The sequence below is a fragment of the Thamnophis sirtalis genome, unplaced genomic scaffold (assembly GCF_051295495.1).
Source record: "Thamnophis sirtalis isolate CommonGarterSnake01/CBP01778 unplaced genomic scaffold, rThaSir2_p1.2 scaffold_2, whole genome shotgun sequence".
Lineage (NCBI taxonomy): Eukaryota > Metazoa > Chordata > Lepidosauria > Squamata > Natricidae > Thamnophis > Thamnophis sirtalis.
Window position 1 is genome coordinate 41983784 of NW_028261382.1, and position 14846 is coordinate 41998629.

Here is a 14846-nt window from a genome sequence, read left to right on the forward strand (position 1 = left end):
ACCGCTTCCTAGGGCTTTCAGCCCTCTCTAAGCGGTTTACAGAGTCAGCATATCGCCCCCAACAACAATCCGGGTCCTCATTTCACCCACCTCGGAAGGATGGAAGGCTGAGTCAACCCTGAGCCGGTGAGATTTGAACCGCTGAACTGCAGATCACAGTCAGCTGAAGTGGCCTGCAGTACTGCGCCCTAACCACTGCGCCACCTCGGCTCCTCTTTGTGAAATGCTGCCTGTTCTTCAGTCTCCAAGCGCCCCCTGCAGACCAAAGAATATAGCCAGGCCCATTGTTTCGCTTTTCATGTTTTCAAAGAGTCGTATCCTGGTTCTTGGTTTGACTGTGTGTGCGTGTGTGTGTGTGTGTTGTTCGGATGGATTGCTACTGGCATTACTGCCACTTCGGCGCGACAAAAATGTTGTTTGTGCGTGCACATTTTCAGCTGAAAAGGTCTGCGCATTAACGTTAGAAAAGGAAAGAAAATTAAATTTTTGCAATGAGATTGTTACGGCCGGCCGAATTACTACCTAACTCGTCCAAACCTACCTCTGGTGTGTGTGTGTGTGTGTGTGTGTGTGTGTGTGAGTGTGCGCGCACGCGCCAGCTCGATGTCACCCACGTCAAGGGCATCTCTGTAGCAGCCCAAGTCCTCTCCTGGAGCCACATCTGGAATACTGCATCCTGTTTCGGGTTACCAGATTGCAAAATTGAGGAAAAAAATGCAGAGAAGAGAAACGAAGAGGATTAAAGGTCTGGAGACTAAAAACATACGAAGGATTTGGGTTAGGCTAGAGAAAATAAGGAGTAAAGGGGGGGACACGATAGCAGTATTTCCGTATTTTGGGGGGCGGCCACAAAGAAGAGGGGAGGGTCAACTTATTTTCCAAAGCCCCAGAATGGAGGACGAGAAGCAATGGATGGAAACCAATCAAGGAGAGAAGCAACTTGGAATTAAGTAGAAACTTCCTAATGGTGAGGACAACGAACCAGTGGAACAGCGCGCCACCAGAAGTTGTGGATACCCCATCACTGGAGGCTTTTTTGAAGCTGTTTTCAACCCATTTTTGAAGCTTTTTCAGCCCATTTTTGAAACTTTTTTCGGCCCAATTTTGAAGCTTTTTCAGCCCATTTTTGAAACTTTTTTCAGCCCATTTTTGAAGCTTTTTTCAGCCCATTTTTGAAACTGTTTTCAGCCCAATTTTGAAGCTTTTTCAGCCCATTTTTGAAGCTTTTTCAACCCATTTTTGAAGCTTTTTCAGCCCATTTTTGAAGCTTTTTCAACCCATTTTTGAAGCTTTTTCAACCCATTTTTGAAGCTTTTTCAGCCCATTTTTGAAGCTTTTTCAACCCATTTTTGAAGCTTTTTCAACCCATTTTTGAAGCTTTTTCAACCCATTTTTGAAGCTTTTTCAGCCCATTTTTGAAGCTTTTTCAACCCATTTTTGAAGCTTTTTCAACCCATTTTTGAAGCTTTTTCAGCCAATTTTTGAAGCTTTTTCAACCCATTTTTGAAGCTTTTTCAACCCATTTTTGAAGCTTTTTCAACCCATTTTTGAAGCTTTTTCAGCCCATTTTTGAGGCTTTTTTCAGCCTGTTTTTAACCTTTTCTCGGCCCATTTTTAAGACTTTTTGGGGGCTGTTTTTCCCCCCCCAAAAATCAAATCCCTGGTCTGTGCAGGGAATCCAGAAATCACATGCAGCCACTGAATTGTAGATTTGCGTACTTTAAGATATGCAGACTTCAACTCCCAGAAATCCCTCAACAGACCTGGGGAATTCTGGGAGCTGAAGTCCACACTTTTCAAAATTCCCATGGTTGATAAAAACAGCCCCCTCTCTCTGCCCTCAATTCTGCTGGGTGTTATCCAAAGTAAAGGCAAAGGCAGCTCCATTTTGAATTATTTATATCAAGTTTATTGGCCGCCATCTTAGTTTCCACGTTTCTATTACGATATCCTAAACCGGTGTTTCTCATGAAGTAAAGACCATTTTATTTTACGCTAGCTAGCCGGGTATTTATTTATAGGGGGGAAAAGTCCGGACCAAATGTAATTTGGGAGCGCGCAGAATAATAGTCGAAATCCAGTCCAAAGTGCAGAGAGCCAAATCAGATTCGTCAAACAGTCCAAAGATCAGGGATTCAGGAATAACAAGCAGAAACGCAGGAATGAAACACTACAACAGGAGACGAGAAGAGGAATATGGCTCATGGGTGCGTCTTAAATCAGGCTGCAGCCAGCTATTTTTAATTTAATTTAATTTAATCTTTAATTTAATTTAATCTTGCTTGACAAGGAGCCTCACTGAGCATCGTCGCTCTGCTCTCCGCTCTACCGTCCACATCCAAGAGATTACACTGCTGATACAGATGTTGTGCTTGTGTTGTGTCAACCAAGTCTGATGTCTCCCCAGGCTGACGTCCCACTGGTTTAGCTCTAAGCAGTTTCTTCCATGTGTGAGTTGTGGGTTGCGACACATGGTCTCTCCTCTGGAGAGCCCGCTGTTCCTGAACGGGAAGCGGATTTCCTTCCCCGTCTCAGGACCTCAAAGTTGCCTCCTCCACAGGTAAGTTTGGATGGAGTGAGCTCTCGCGCGGTCCTTGAGGTAACCCACCTGGTCGTCCGAGATAGTGAAAGAAATATCGGCAGGCCCACTGAAAAGAGAGCATAAATTCCGGTCAAAGGAAACGTGGGACATTTCCGCTTTCGGAGTTTCAAGATTCTGTCAAGGCAAGCCTTACAATAAAGTAGAATCCGCTTGTTCTGGTTTTGTTTCCTATCTGGAAATTCTGAATTTCGCAAGTCTCGGAATACAAACCTCTCGCCGTCTGTTTTACAGACTGAGAAACGAGGGAAGGTTTCTTCCAAATGTCTTTCTCTGCCCGTCATGCAATCCTGGCACTGACAAAACCCCTTTTATTAAAACGAATGTGTATTCCTCTCCTTCGCATTCAACAAAGGCCTGGCAAACAGTCTTTCAAAGGAGTATTTATGACCACAGACCTTATCTAGCTTGGAAAGCTGCCATGGGAATATTACCCCAAATGAGGGGCTGTGAAAGGAAAACCTGGGAACAGAGTCTCTGAGATTCACGGACAGATCTTCACACTCCTGAAACGAATCTAACAACCGGATTGTTTCCTGCAAAAGCCCCCTCCCTTTCTCTCCTCTTTTGTTCCCCATGGGAGGGGCCATTCACCGTCCACCTGTGGCTTGGCTCCCAAGTCGACCCTGATTTCCAAGCCGTTGTTTTCTTCTGGCAGCTCACACTGGGAACAGGCTGCCCCTGTTCCTCTGCCTCGTTGCTGTCTAGCTCCGAAGGCAGCTGAGAACTGCCAGACGGCCTCGGCCCCTCTCTGCCGAGCCCTCGTCCGAGCCTTCCCCAGCCTCCAGGACTGGCCCATGCTACTCCCCAACTTCCTCACTGTCCGACTCTGCCTGTTTCTTTCATTCCCTCCCGCCTTCCTTCCTCTATTCTTCTTCCTTCCTTCCTCTCCTTTCTCTTTTCTTTCTCTCTGTTTTTACCTGTTTCTCTCTCTCATTCCCTCCCCTTTTCTTCTTCCTTCCTTTCTCCTTTCTCTTCTTTCTTTTTTCTCTTTACCTGTTTCTTTCATTCCCTCCCTCCTTCCTCCCTCTTTTCTTCTTCCTTCCTTCCTTCCTTCCTCTCCTTTCTTTTTTCTCTTCTTTCTCTCTGTTCTTACCTGTTTCTCTCTCTCATTCACTTCCTCCCGCTTTCCTTCCTTTCTTCCCCTTTTCTTCTTCCTTCCTTCCTCTCAAATTTCTCTCCTTTCTTTCACTCACTATTTACCTGTTTCTCTCTCTCATTCCCTCCCTTCTTCCCCTTTTCTTCTTCCTTCCTTCCTTTCTCCTTTCTTTTTTTCTCTTTACCTGTTTCTTTCATTCCCTCCCTCCTTCCTCCCTCTTTTCTTCTTCCTTCCTTCCTTTCTTCCTCTCCTTTCTTTTTTCTATTCTTTCTCTCTGTTCTTACCTGTTCTCTCTCTCATTCACTTCCTCCCTCTTTCCTTCCTTTCTTCCCCTTTTCTTCTTCCTTCCTCTCAAACTTCTCTCCTTTCTTTCACTCACTATTTACCTGTTTCTCTCTCTCATTCCCTCCCTTCTTCCCCTTTTCTTCTTCCTTCCTTCCTTTCTCCTTTCTTTTTTTCTCTTTACCTGTTTCTTTCATTCCCTCCCTCCTTCCTCCCTCTTTTCTTCTTCCTTCCTTCCTTTCTTCCTCTCCTTTCTTTTTTCTATTCTTTCTCTCTGTTCTTACCTGTTTCTCTCTCTCATTCACTTCCTCCCTCTTTCCTTCCTTTCTTCCCCTTTTCTTCTTCCTTCCTCTCAAACTTCTCTCCTTTCTTTCACTCACTATTTACCTGTTTCTCTCTCTCATTCCCTCCCTTCTTCCCCTTTTCTTCTTCCTTCCTTCCTTTCTCCTTTCTCTTTTTCTCTTTACCTGTTTCTTTCATTCCCTCCCGCCTTCCTCCCTCTTTTCTTCTTCCTTTCTTCCTCTCCTTTCTTTTTTCTCTTCTTTCTCTCTGTTCTTACCTGTTTCTCTCTCTCATTCACTTCCTCCCTCTTTCCTTCCTTTCTTCCCCTTTTCTTCTTCCTTCCTCTCAAATTTCTCTCCTTTCTTTCACTCACCATTTACCTGTTTCTCTTTCTCATTCCCTCCCTGCCTCCTTCCTTCCTTCCTTCCCTCCTTCCTTCCTTCCTTCCTTCCTTCTTGAGCAGGGGGTTGGAGGGCCATAACATCTCTTATCCCTTCCTTCCCTCCTTCCTTCCTTCCTTCCTTCCTTCCTTCCTTCCTTCCTTCCTTCCTTCCTTCCTTCCTTCCTTCCTTAGCAGGGGGTTGGAGGGCCATAACACCTCTTATCATTCCCTAGGCAGTATCACTTTATCCACCTCCCAAGCTTCACTCCGGCGCAAAATATTCCCAATTTGGGCTCCTCCAGATCTTCCCCACTTACTCGTTCAACACCACCGCCACCGCAACGCCGTCGGGTCTCAGGAAAGCCGAAGTCTTCAACTTACAGATGTCAAACAAGCAGTTGGAGGTGAGCCCGACTCTCACAGAGCCCTCGGTGATGAATTTGCTGCCCGGAAGAGAGAAGACATTAGCCGACATCACTGGACAGAACCTTAATCCAGTTCACAAACATTTGAACTATAAAACTGCCTCCTTCCCTCCGTCGCTTCCTCGGCAGCCTGCGGAACTCCCTGCCCACTGGATGAGTTTGCTGCAAGGAGGCAAATTGCTGGGAGGCCAAAGCCTGTGGGCCGGTGGATGGGCGAGGCTACATTTGGTGTATGAGATGCACCGAAATTTTCGCCCTCTTTTAGGGGAGAAAAAGTGTGTCTTATACTCTGAAAAACACAGTATCGCCTATGTGCAAACGATTAAAATTCAGGGACGTGAAAACTGCTGTTTAATCAACCAAGAGCCATCGGTTATAAAACTGCCTCCTTCCCTCCGTCATTTCCACAGCAGACTGCGGGACTCCCTGCCACCGGATGAGTCCATTCTACAGCATCTGTATCTCTTGTGTTTTTTTCTTTCCTCGCCAACCGCTTCCTCCGCGCCGTGCAAAAACCGTCTCGGCTGCGTTTACCTGAAATGGCCCAGGTGGTAGAACATGGGCTGCTTGTAGAACTCGCCCTTGAGGGGGTTGACAATGATGGGGCTGTCCACGGGATTGTCCACCCAATTGGGGCCCCCTTCCATGTCGAGGGCCAAGTTCCAGTCGATCCACCCGGTGACGAAGTGGTTGAGATTCTGCAGAAGCCAAAAGGATCAGGAGGTTTTACTACGGCCCAACAAACCTTACCTCTGCATGCAGGGCGTGGGGGGCATTGGGGGGGGGGGGAAACAGGACATTTTGGGGGGTTTTCCAAAATTGAGCCATTGAGCAAAACCCAAAAGAATCGAGCTTCAGACCACTGTCTTTCTTGGGCTGACGGAGAACTAGTTTGAAGATCCAAACCTGCCTTCAGAAGTTGTGGGTGAAGAAGAGATTGGGTGGCCATTGGTCTGAAATGGGATAGAGCTTCCTGCTTGAGTGGGGGTTGGACTAGAAGACCTCCGAGGTCCCTTCGAATTCTGTTACTCTGCCTGCCTGCCTTCCTTCCCCTTTACTTCTTCCTTCCTTCCTTTTCTTCTTCCTTTCTTTCTCTCTCCTTTCTCTTCTTTCTTTCTCTCTCTTTTGACCTGTTTCTCTCTCATTCCCTCCCTCTCTCCTTCCTTCCCCTTTTCTCCTTCCTTCCCTCCTTCCTTCCCTTCTCTCTCCTTTCTCTTCTTTCTTTCTTTTTTCTCTTTACCTGTTTCTTTCATTCCCTCCCGCCTTCCTTCCTCTATTCTTCTTCCTTCCTTCCTCTCCTTTCTCTTTTCTTTCTCTCTGTTTTTACCTGTTTCTCTCTCTCATTCCCTCCCTTCTTCCCCTTTTCTTCTTCCTTCCTTCCTTTCTCCTTTCTCTTCTTTCTTTTTTTCTCTTTACCTGTTTCTTTCATTCCCTCCCGCCTTCCTCCCTCTTTTCTTCTTCCTTCCTTCCTTTCTTCCTCTCCTTTCTTTTTTCTCTTCTTTCTCTCTGTTTTTACCTGTTTCTCTCTCTCATTCACTTCCTCCCTCTTTTCTTCCTTTCTTCCCCTTTTCTTCTTCCTTCCTCTCAAATTTCTCTCCTTTCTTTCACTCACTTTTTACCAGTTTCTCTTTCTCATTCCCTGCCTGCCTGCCTGCCTGCCTGCCTGCCTGCCTCCTTCCTTCCTTCCTTCCTTCCTTCCTTCCTTCCTTCCTTCCTTCCTTCCTTCCTTCCTTCCTTCCTTCCTTCTCTCCTTCCTTCCTTCCTCCAAAGTCCCTTACAACTGTTATTCTGCTATCCTCAAGCCCACCCCTCTTTAAGGCAGAGTTTTGGGCTACTGGCTCAGCTTTTTCCGAAGACTGCACCACGTCCTTTGAAGTCTGAGAAACTGCATAGGCATTTCGATGACTCCTCCATCCCTACCGCTCTCATCATGGAAGAGATCAATTTTTTCGAGTCGTAACAAGGGATCCTCTTACCGACAGGATATTTCTGCTGTAATAGGTGCCTCTCTCCCAGCTTCCCAGGGCAACCTTCACCTCCCAATCCAGAAAACCATTGCAAGCTTCTGTATAGAGCAGAAAGAAATCGGGGTACAGGCGATGCGTAATGTCCAGAGTAAGTCCAGCTGGAGTGACCGAGTCAAAGTACCAATGGATGCCAATGCCGGACACGAAGGCCGCTGCGGTACTATTGCCAATCACCTGTCAGGGGACAAAAGGAAGGATGGTTGTGCCATGGTTGTGTTGTGGCCTGCCAACAGCCACCAGAGGTGGCAGCAGAGTCGGAGAGTGAGGAGGGTTGGGGAGGAACCTGGGCCAGTCCTGGAGCCTGGGGAAGGCTCGGATGAGGGCTCTGTGTCGGAGGCAGAAAGGAGGCCAGGGATGTCTGACAGTTCTCAGCTGCCTTCAGAGTCAGACATCAGTGGGACAGAAGAACAGCTGGAGCCTGTTCCCAGTGTACGCATGCGCAGAGTTGCCGGACGAAGGGAAGAGCTAAAGAACAGGGGTCGACTTGGGAGTTAAGGCCACAGGTGGACGGTGAATGGCTCCTCCCAGAGGGAATAAAAGAGGAGCGAAAGGGGAGTGGAGTTTGCAGGAGACCATTAGTTCGCTTAATTGTTTCGGGACTCTCCGAGACTCCTGGCCACGTTCCGCAGAGATCATCCTGGCAGCTCTCCAAGCCAGATAAGGTCTGTGACCATAAATCCTCCCTTGAAAGACTTTGCTGGATGGGAAGGAGTAGAATTCACAGCCAATTAATAAAAGGGTTTTTTTTTCGGGACAAGGAGTTTGCTGCATGCTCTCGGGAAGCCCCAGAACAGGCTGTGATGTGTGAATAACAGTCCTAAGTCACTCTATTTTTAATGCCGTCGTAACTTCAAATTGTCACGGTTGTAAGTCGAGGACTCCCTCATCCTCGCGTGGGGAACCCACCTGGTCGGCCCAGTTCGGCAAGTGGCACCTGCCGTCATCCAGGATCATCAGGAGGACATCGGCGTGACGGCTGGCGGACAGAGCCGGACCCAGATCTTGAATGATAAAGTCGCGCTGATGTGGCGGCGAGAAATAATTGCATGGAAACTCTTCGCGGCTTATGAAAAGGGCGGTGACTGGTTCGTTCTGAGAGCTGAGTGCCCAGAAAGTAATATTGTTTTTGGCGTACTCATCTAGGAACCTAAATTCAAAACAAAACAAAACAAAACAAAACAAAACAGAATGCCATAATAATGTCAGTTTTAGCGGGCCGCATCTTTGCCGGGAAAACAAAAAATATTTCACGCCCCTTTCTATTTTTCTTAACATTCCTGACAGTGAGAACAATTAATCAGTGGAACAACTGGCCACCAGAAGTTGTGACTGCTCCAACACCTGAAGTCTTTGAGACGATGTTGGATTATCCATTTGTCTGAAGTGGTGTAAAGTTTCCTGCCTAAGCAGGGGGTTGGACTAGAAGACCTCCAAGGTCCCTTCCAAATCCTTCCTTCCTTCCTTCCTTCCTTCCTTCCTTTTCTTCCAAAAAAGAAGGTTTTTAAGAAGATGTTGGATTATCCATTTATCTGAAGTGGTGTAGGGTTTCCTGCCTAAGCAGGGGGTTGGACTAGAAGACCTCCAAGGTCTCTTCCAAATCCATCCTTCCTTCCTTCCTTCCTTCCTTCCTTCCTTCCTTCCTTCCTTCCTTCCTTCCTTCCTTCCCTTCTCTTCCCTTCCAGAAAAAAAAGGTTTTTAAGAAGATGTTGGATAACCATTTATCTGAAGTGGTGTAGAGTTTCCTGCCTAAGCAGGGGGTTAGACTAGATGACCTCCAAGGTCCCTTCCAAATCCTTCCTTCCTTCCTTCCTTCCTTTCTTCTTTCCTTCCTTCCCTCCATCCCTTCCAGAAAAAAAGGTTTTTAAGAAGATGTTGGATTATCCATTTGTCTGAAGTGGTGTAGGGTTTCCTGCCTAAGTAGGGGGTTGGACTAGAAGCCCTCCAAGGTCCCTTCCAAATCCATCCTTCTTCCTTCCTTCCTTCCTTCCTTCCTTCCTTCCTTCCTTCCTTCCTTCCTTCCTTCCTTCCTTCCTTCCTTCCTTCCTTCCTTCCCATCCCATCCCATCCCATCCCATCCCATCCCATCCCATCCCATCCAGAAAAGAAGGTTTTTAAGAAGATGTTGGATATACTCTGAAGTGGTCTAGGGTTTCCTGGCGCAGGGGGTTGGACTAGAAGACCTCCAAGGCCCCTTCCAACTCTGTTATTCTATTCTATCCTATTTAGGGAAGCCCCTATCTCCCAGCTTTCTGGCTGGCCTAAAGGTGTACAGGTAAACTTCGACGAAGGAATGATATAACCTGTTTAGAGCTAGCCTAGCAAGGAGGAGTTAAGGCTCAAATGAAAGGTGATATTAACTTACTTTTAAGTTTGTTTTAGAATGTTTTTGTTAAAGATCTATATTCTGGGAAGTCGGGGGGGGAGGTTGGGAGGGGGTTGGGGGGGGGGAGGGAGGGAAGTAAATATTTGTAAAAGTTTTTTTCCCCAAAATTTTCATTTAAAAAAAAGGGGGTGGAGCCCTGAAGTGGGTGGGATTTAGCTAGGGGAGGAGCCAAGGTTTAAGAAGCCGTTTCTAAACCAGACGAGATTGGGGGAAAAAAATGTTATTACCTGATAAAGTAGAGACTCCAGGCCTTGTGGTAACGGTCCCCTGGATTTCCCTTTAACCGGGATTTGCCGTAAACCATGTTGTTGGCCCTTAGCCAGCCAGGACTGGTCCAAGGGCTGCCGACCAGGGAGATAGGCCTCTCCGCATGGGCCATGATACGATGGAGCAAGGGGATCTGCGGAGAGAAACGACAACTGTCTCCGGGGATCGCCTGATCCACCCCACGACCTTTCACACAACCTCCTTGCGGGTTTATGGACTTTTGACCGTGTTAATCTTGGCGCTCTGCGGGTAGTTCTCGAGTTACGACTGCCAGGGAGCTTGCCCATCGCAGTCGTTAAGTTGCAGCAGTCATAAAACGGGTTACCGACCCGCTGGATCGATGTTTCTCGCAGCGGCTGTTAGGCAAACGACTGTAAAGGAGAAGTTGAAACTGGGATGGAATGCGGGATTTTCACCGTGTCTTGTGACCCAACCGCCTGTTGCCGTTTATGGGTGTGTTGGGCTGGTTTTCTGCCTGTTCTGATTCGAGACTCGACCAATCGGGGAAGACACACCAACCTCCCTCCCTTCTTAAGACTGATGATGTTCCCTAGTTGGGTAATGAAACGTCTGCAAGGAAACCACCAAGCTCAGAGAGCACCAAGGACCCAACACTCCTCCCTCCCTTCTCATTTACTCCCTGAACCCCTCTCCCTTCTAACACTGATGATATTATCTAGTTGGGTAAGGAAACGTCTTCAAGGAAACAGCCAAGCTGAGCAATCACTGGGATTCCACACTCCTCCTCCTTCTCCTCCTCCCCTCCTCCTCCTCCTCCCCTCTCCCCCCTCCTTTTATTCCTCTTCTTCTTCTCCTTCTCCTCCCCCTTCCTCCTCTTCCTCTTCCTCCTCTTCTTCCCCTTCTTCTCCTTTTCCTCCCCCTCTTCCTTCTTCTCCTCCCCTCCCCTCCCCTTTTCTTCCTCTTCTCCTTCTCCTCCCCCCTCTTCCCCCTTCTTCCTCTTCCTCCTCTTCTTCCACATCTTCTCCTCCTCTCCCTCTTCCTCCCCCCTTCCTCCTCCTCCTCCCCTCTCCTTTTATTCCTCTTCTCCTTCTCCTCCCCCTCTTCATCCTCTTCTTCCTCCTCCTCTCCCCTCCTCCCCTCTCTTTTTCTTCCTCTTCTCCTTCTCCTCCCTCTCTTCCTCCTCTTCTTCCTTCTTCTCCTTCATTGGGGGCAATATGCTGACTCTGTAAACTGCTTAGAGAGGGCTGAAAGCCCTATGAAGCGGTATATAAGTCTAACTGCTACTGCTACTGCTACTTCTCCCTTTCTTCCTCCTCCTCTTTCTCCTCCTCTCCCCTAATCCCCTCTTCTCCCCTCCTTTTCTTCCTCTTCTTCTTCCTCTTCTCCTTCTCCTCTTCTCACTTATTCCCTAAACCTCCCTCCCTTCTAGCACTGATGATATTACCTAGTTGGGTAATGAAACATCTGCAAGGAAACAGCCAAGCTCAGAAACCACCGAGGACGCCACAACTCTATTTGGTGTGCAGAGAGAGCACTATTTCTCGCCACAAAGTGGGAGCCAGCCTTCGATGCCACCGTGAAGCTGAGCATTTGCCCAAACTCACCCTAAGCTTGGTGTCTTCGGGGGCCAGCTCAAAACACTTCAGTTCGAAGTCATCCACGCATCGGTCACCGTAACTGTAGGGCCGCGTGGAAAAGTCGGAGCAGCCAATGGGCCAGCGCAGCAAATTGTACTCAATTCCTGCAGAAGCGGAGAGAGAGAAAGAGAGAGAGAGAGAGAGACAGAGACAGAGAGATAGAAAGAGAGAGAGAGATCGAGAGAGTTAGAAAGAGAGAGAAAGAGAGAGAGACACAGAGAGAGAGAGACCAGAGAGAGAGAGAGAGAAAGAGACAGAGACAGAGACAGAGAGATAGAACGAGAGAGAAAGAGAGAGACAGAGACAGAGAGATAGAAAGAGAAAGAGACACAGAGAGAGACAGAGAGAGACAGAGACAGAGACAGAGTCAGAGAGATAGAATGAGAGAGAAAGAAAGACAGAGAGACAGAGAGAGAGAGAGACAGTGACAGAGAGATAGTAAGAGAAAGAGAGAGAGACACACACAGAGAGAGACAGAAAGATAGAAAGAGAAAGAGAGAGAGACAGAGAGAGAGAGTTAGAAAGAGAGAGAAAGAAAGAGAGAGACAGAGAGAGACAGAGACAGAGACAGAGACAGAGAGAGACAGAGACAGAGAAAGACAGAGATAGAGAGACAGAGAAAGACAGAGAGAGAGAGACAGAGAAAGACAGACAGAGACAGAGAAAGACAGAGAGAGAGAGACAGAGAGACACAGAGAGAGACAGAGAGATAGAAAGAGAAGGAGAGAGAAACCGAGAGAGAGAGAGACAGAGAAAGACACACAGAGAGAGAGAGAGAGCGAAAGAGAGAGAAAGAGAGATTCGGACAGTGAGGAGGTTGTGGAGGAACCTGGGCCAGTCCTGGAGTCTGGGGAAGACTCAGACGAAGCCTCTGCATCAGAGGCAGAGAGGGGACCAAGGCCATCTGGTAGTTATTTTCTGCCTCCGGACTCTGATATCAGCGAGGCGGAAGAACAGCAGGAGCCTGTTCCCAGTGTGCCCATGGGCAGAGCTGCCAGAAGGCAAGGACAGTTAAGAAAACAGGGTCGACTTGGGAGTAAGGCTTGGAGACGATTGGCCGCTTCCATAAGACATACAAGAGGAGCGAATGGGAGGGGAGTTTTTGCAGGAAGCAATTAGTTCGTCTGGTCGGTTCAAGCTTTGAGAAGTTCTGTTGGACTCTGTGCTAAGTTTGGCCTTGCTCTGCATTGGGGCCATGAGGTCTCTGGCCGCATTTCCCAGGGAGATAAAGGTGGGTGTTTATCAACATTCCTTTGAAAGGCTGTGGCAACTCCAGCAGACATCTGCCCGAATCTTCACAGGCTGTTTGTGAAGCGCTGCGGCCGTATGAATAAATAAAAGAGGGTTCGGGGCACTACGATTGTGACTGATGCTTTATCCGAGAGCCTAGCTCAGAACAAGAGCCTCAGGGTGCTAGCTTTCCCCGAGCTGCTAGATTTCATCAAGCGGTCATTCCCAATTTTCTCACCTTCGTCCGAGAAATAAGAGCGGAGAAGGTGGTTTTGGGCTCCGTAAGACAAACGCAGGACGTTGATGGCCGCCGAGTCGGTGAGCGCCCCGCCGAAGCCTTTGACGTATTGGTGCTGAACGGAGGGGTCGTAGGTGTAGAAAATCCCACCTGAGAGACAACAACGAACAGAACGAACAACATGAGTTGGGAAGGGACCCTTGGAGGTCATCCAGTCCAACCCCCTTCCCCCCAGGTTTACCTGAAGTTCCTGAGCTGGTATCTACTATTTGGCCTTCGCTCCGCTCCAAGCGTTGTCCCTCCCTGCTGGTTGTGTACTTGACGAAGTTGCCGACGTCCGGGAGGGAGAGCGGGTCCACCGTGTCGCAGTACGTTGCGTTGCAAACGCACACCATGGCATTGTCGCCAAGGAGTTTAGGACTGCAGGGCTGGCGGGCTAAAATCAACCGAAATTGGACAAGGGGGGGGGAAGAGGTGAATTTAGACCCCTGCCGACCAGCACAACGGAGCCCCGCCCACTTTTCCTTCCGGCTCCACCCACAAAAGACTTCCCGAAGGCTTCCCCACTGACCTCCGGCCTCGACCAGCCCTAGGAAGACGAGGAACAGCACAGCGAAAGCATCCCCGGACTGCATAGCAGCGATAAAACACCAGCCTTTGAAATTTAGGGAGATTTGCCTGTAAAAGGGGGGGGGGAAGATGCATTTTTGGAGGGGGGGCATCATTTGCAAAGTTGTTAAGTTATTCATGCGGGGTTTCTGCAGCCCAAGCCCTAAATCTGCCCCTCCCACAATCTATTTTCTGCGAGACGTCGCCACCTCCACCTCCAGCACAGAGTCCAACATAGACCGATTTTATCTACTATTTGTTCAGCCTATTTTTCCCAGGTCAAAATCTGTTTTCGGCTGCGACAGCCTCCTGCAACCGTCTGCCAGCGAAAACGGGCTCTCGAGATCTGTTTTCGGCTGCGACAGCCTCCTGCAACCGTCTGCCAGCGAAAACGGGCTCTCGAGATCTGTTTTCGGCTGCGACAGCCTCCTGCAACCGTCTGCCAGCGAAAACGGGCTCCCGAGATCTGTTTTCGGCTGCGACAGCCTCCTGCAACCGTCTGCCAGCGAAAACGGGCTCCCGAGATCTGTTTTCGGCTGCGACAGCCTCCTGCAACCCTCTGCCAGCGAAAACGGGCTCCCGAGATCTGTTTTCGGCTGCGACAGCCTCCTGCAACCGTCTGCCAGCGAAAACGGGCTCCCGAGATCTGTTTTCGGCGTCGACAGCCTCCTGCAACCCTCTGCCAGTGAAAACGGGCTCCCGAGGTCCATTTTTGGCTGTGAAGGCCTTTTGCCAATGTGAAGAAACAACATATCACTTCTGGCAGACTAGATACCTCCCGAAATTCTCGGAAGAGCACCGCTAGTTCACCTCTCCTCCCCTGGCTGGTGCCAAACCAGGAAACAGGATGGGCAGATCTGAATAGATAGGCCCCCACCCTTCCTCCCGTCCTATCTAGCCAGATGTTGATAAGGCCTTGTAGACTGATAATTAAGTTGTGGGCGAAGGTGGTTTTAATACAGACCGATTTAGCTGCAGATTTACATTCCTACCGACGCATTTTTACACAGCTAAAAGTTTTATTTTATGCGTTCAAAGTTGTAAGGGTGATGAAAAAAAGGTAGTGTCTTAGGACTATTTTCGACATTTATTTTATTTTTTATTTTATTTTATTTATTTTATTTTATTTTTTATTTATTTTATTTTTTATTTTATTTATTTATTTTATTTATTTATTTTATTATTTATTTATTTTTTATTTATTTTTATTTATTTTATTTATTTATTTTATTTATTTTATTTATTTTATTTATTATTTTATTTATTTTATTTATTTTATTTATTTTATTTATTTTATTTATTAATTAATTTAATTAATTTAATTAATTTAATTAATTTAATTAATTTAATTAATTTAATTAATTTAATTAATTTAATTAATTTAATTAATTTATTATTTAATTTATTTAATTTATTTGATTTATT

At 47.5% G+C, this 14846-nt stretch overlaps 1 protein-coding gene across 1 annotated transcript; it reads right to left on the reverse strand.

Annotated features, from left to right (window-relative positions):
* Positions 1-2539: 2539 nt before the first annotated feature.
* On the reverse strand, positions 2540-13447 carry LOC106551828 (lysosomal acid glucosylceramidase-like). Its single transcript, XM_087703700.1, has 10 exons — positions 13384-13447; positions 13054-13248; positions 12813-12962; positions 11312-11448; positions 9707-9879; positions 8003-8243; positions 7046-7270; positions 5604-5767; positions 4962-5087; positions 2540-2648 (listed from the first exon to the last, which is right to left on the reverse strand). Exons 1-10 carry the CDS (start codon positions 13445-13447, stop codon positions 2540-2542), a joined length of 1584 nt encoding a protein of 527 aa, XP_087559826.1.
* Positions 13448-14846: the final 1399 nt, after the last annotated feature.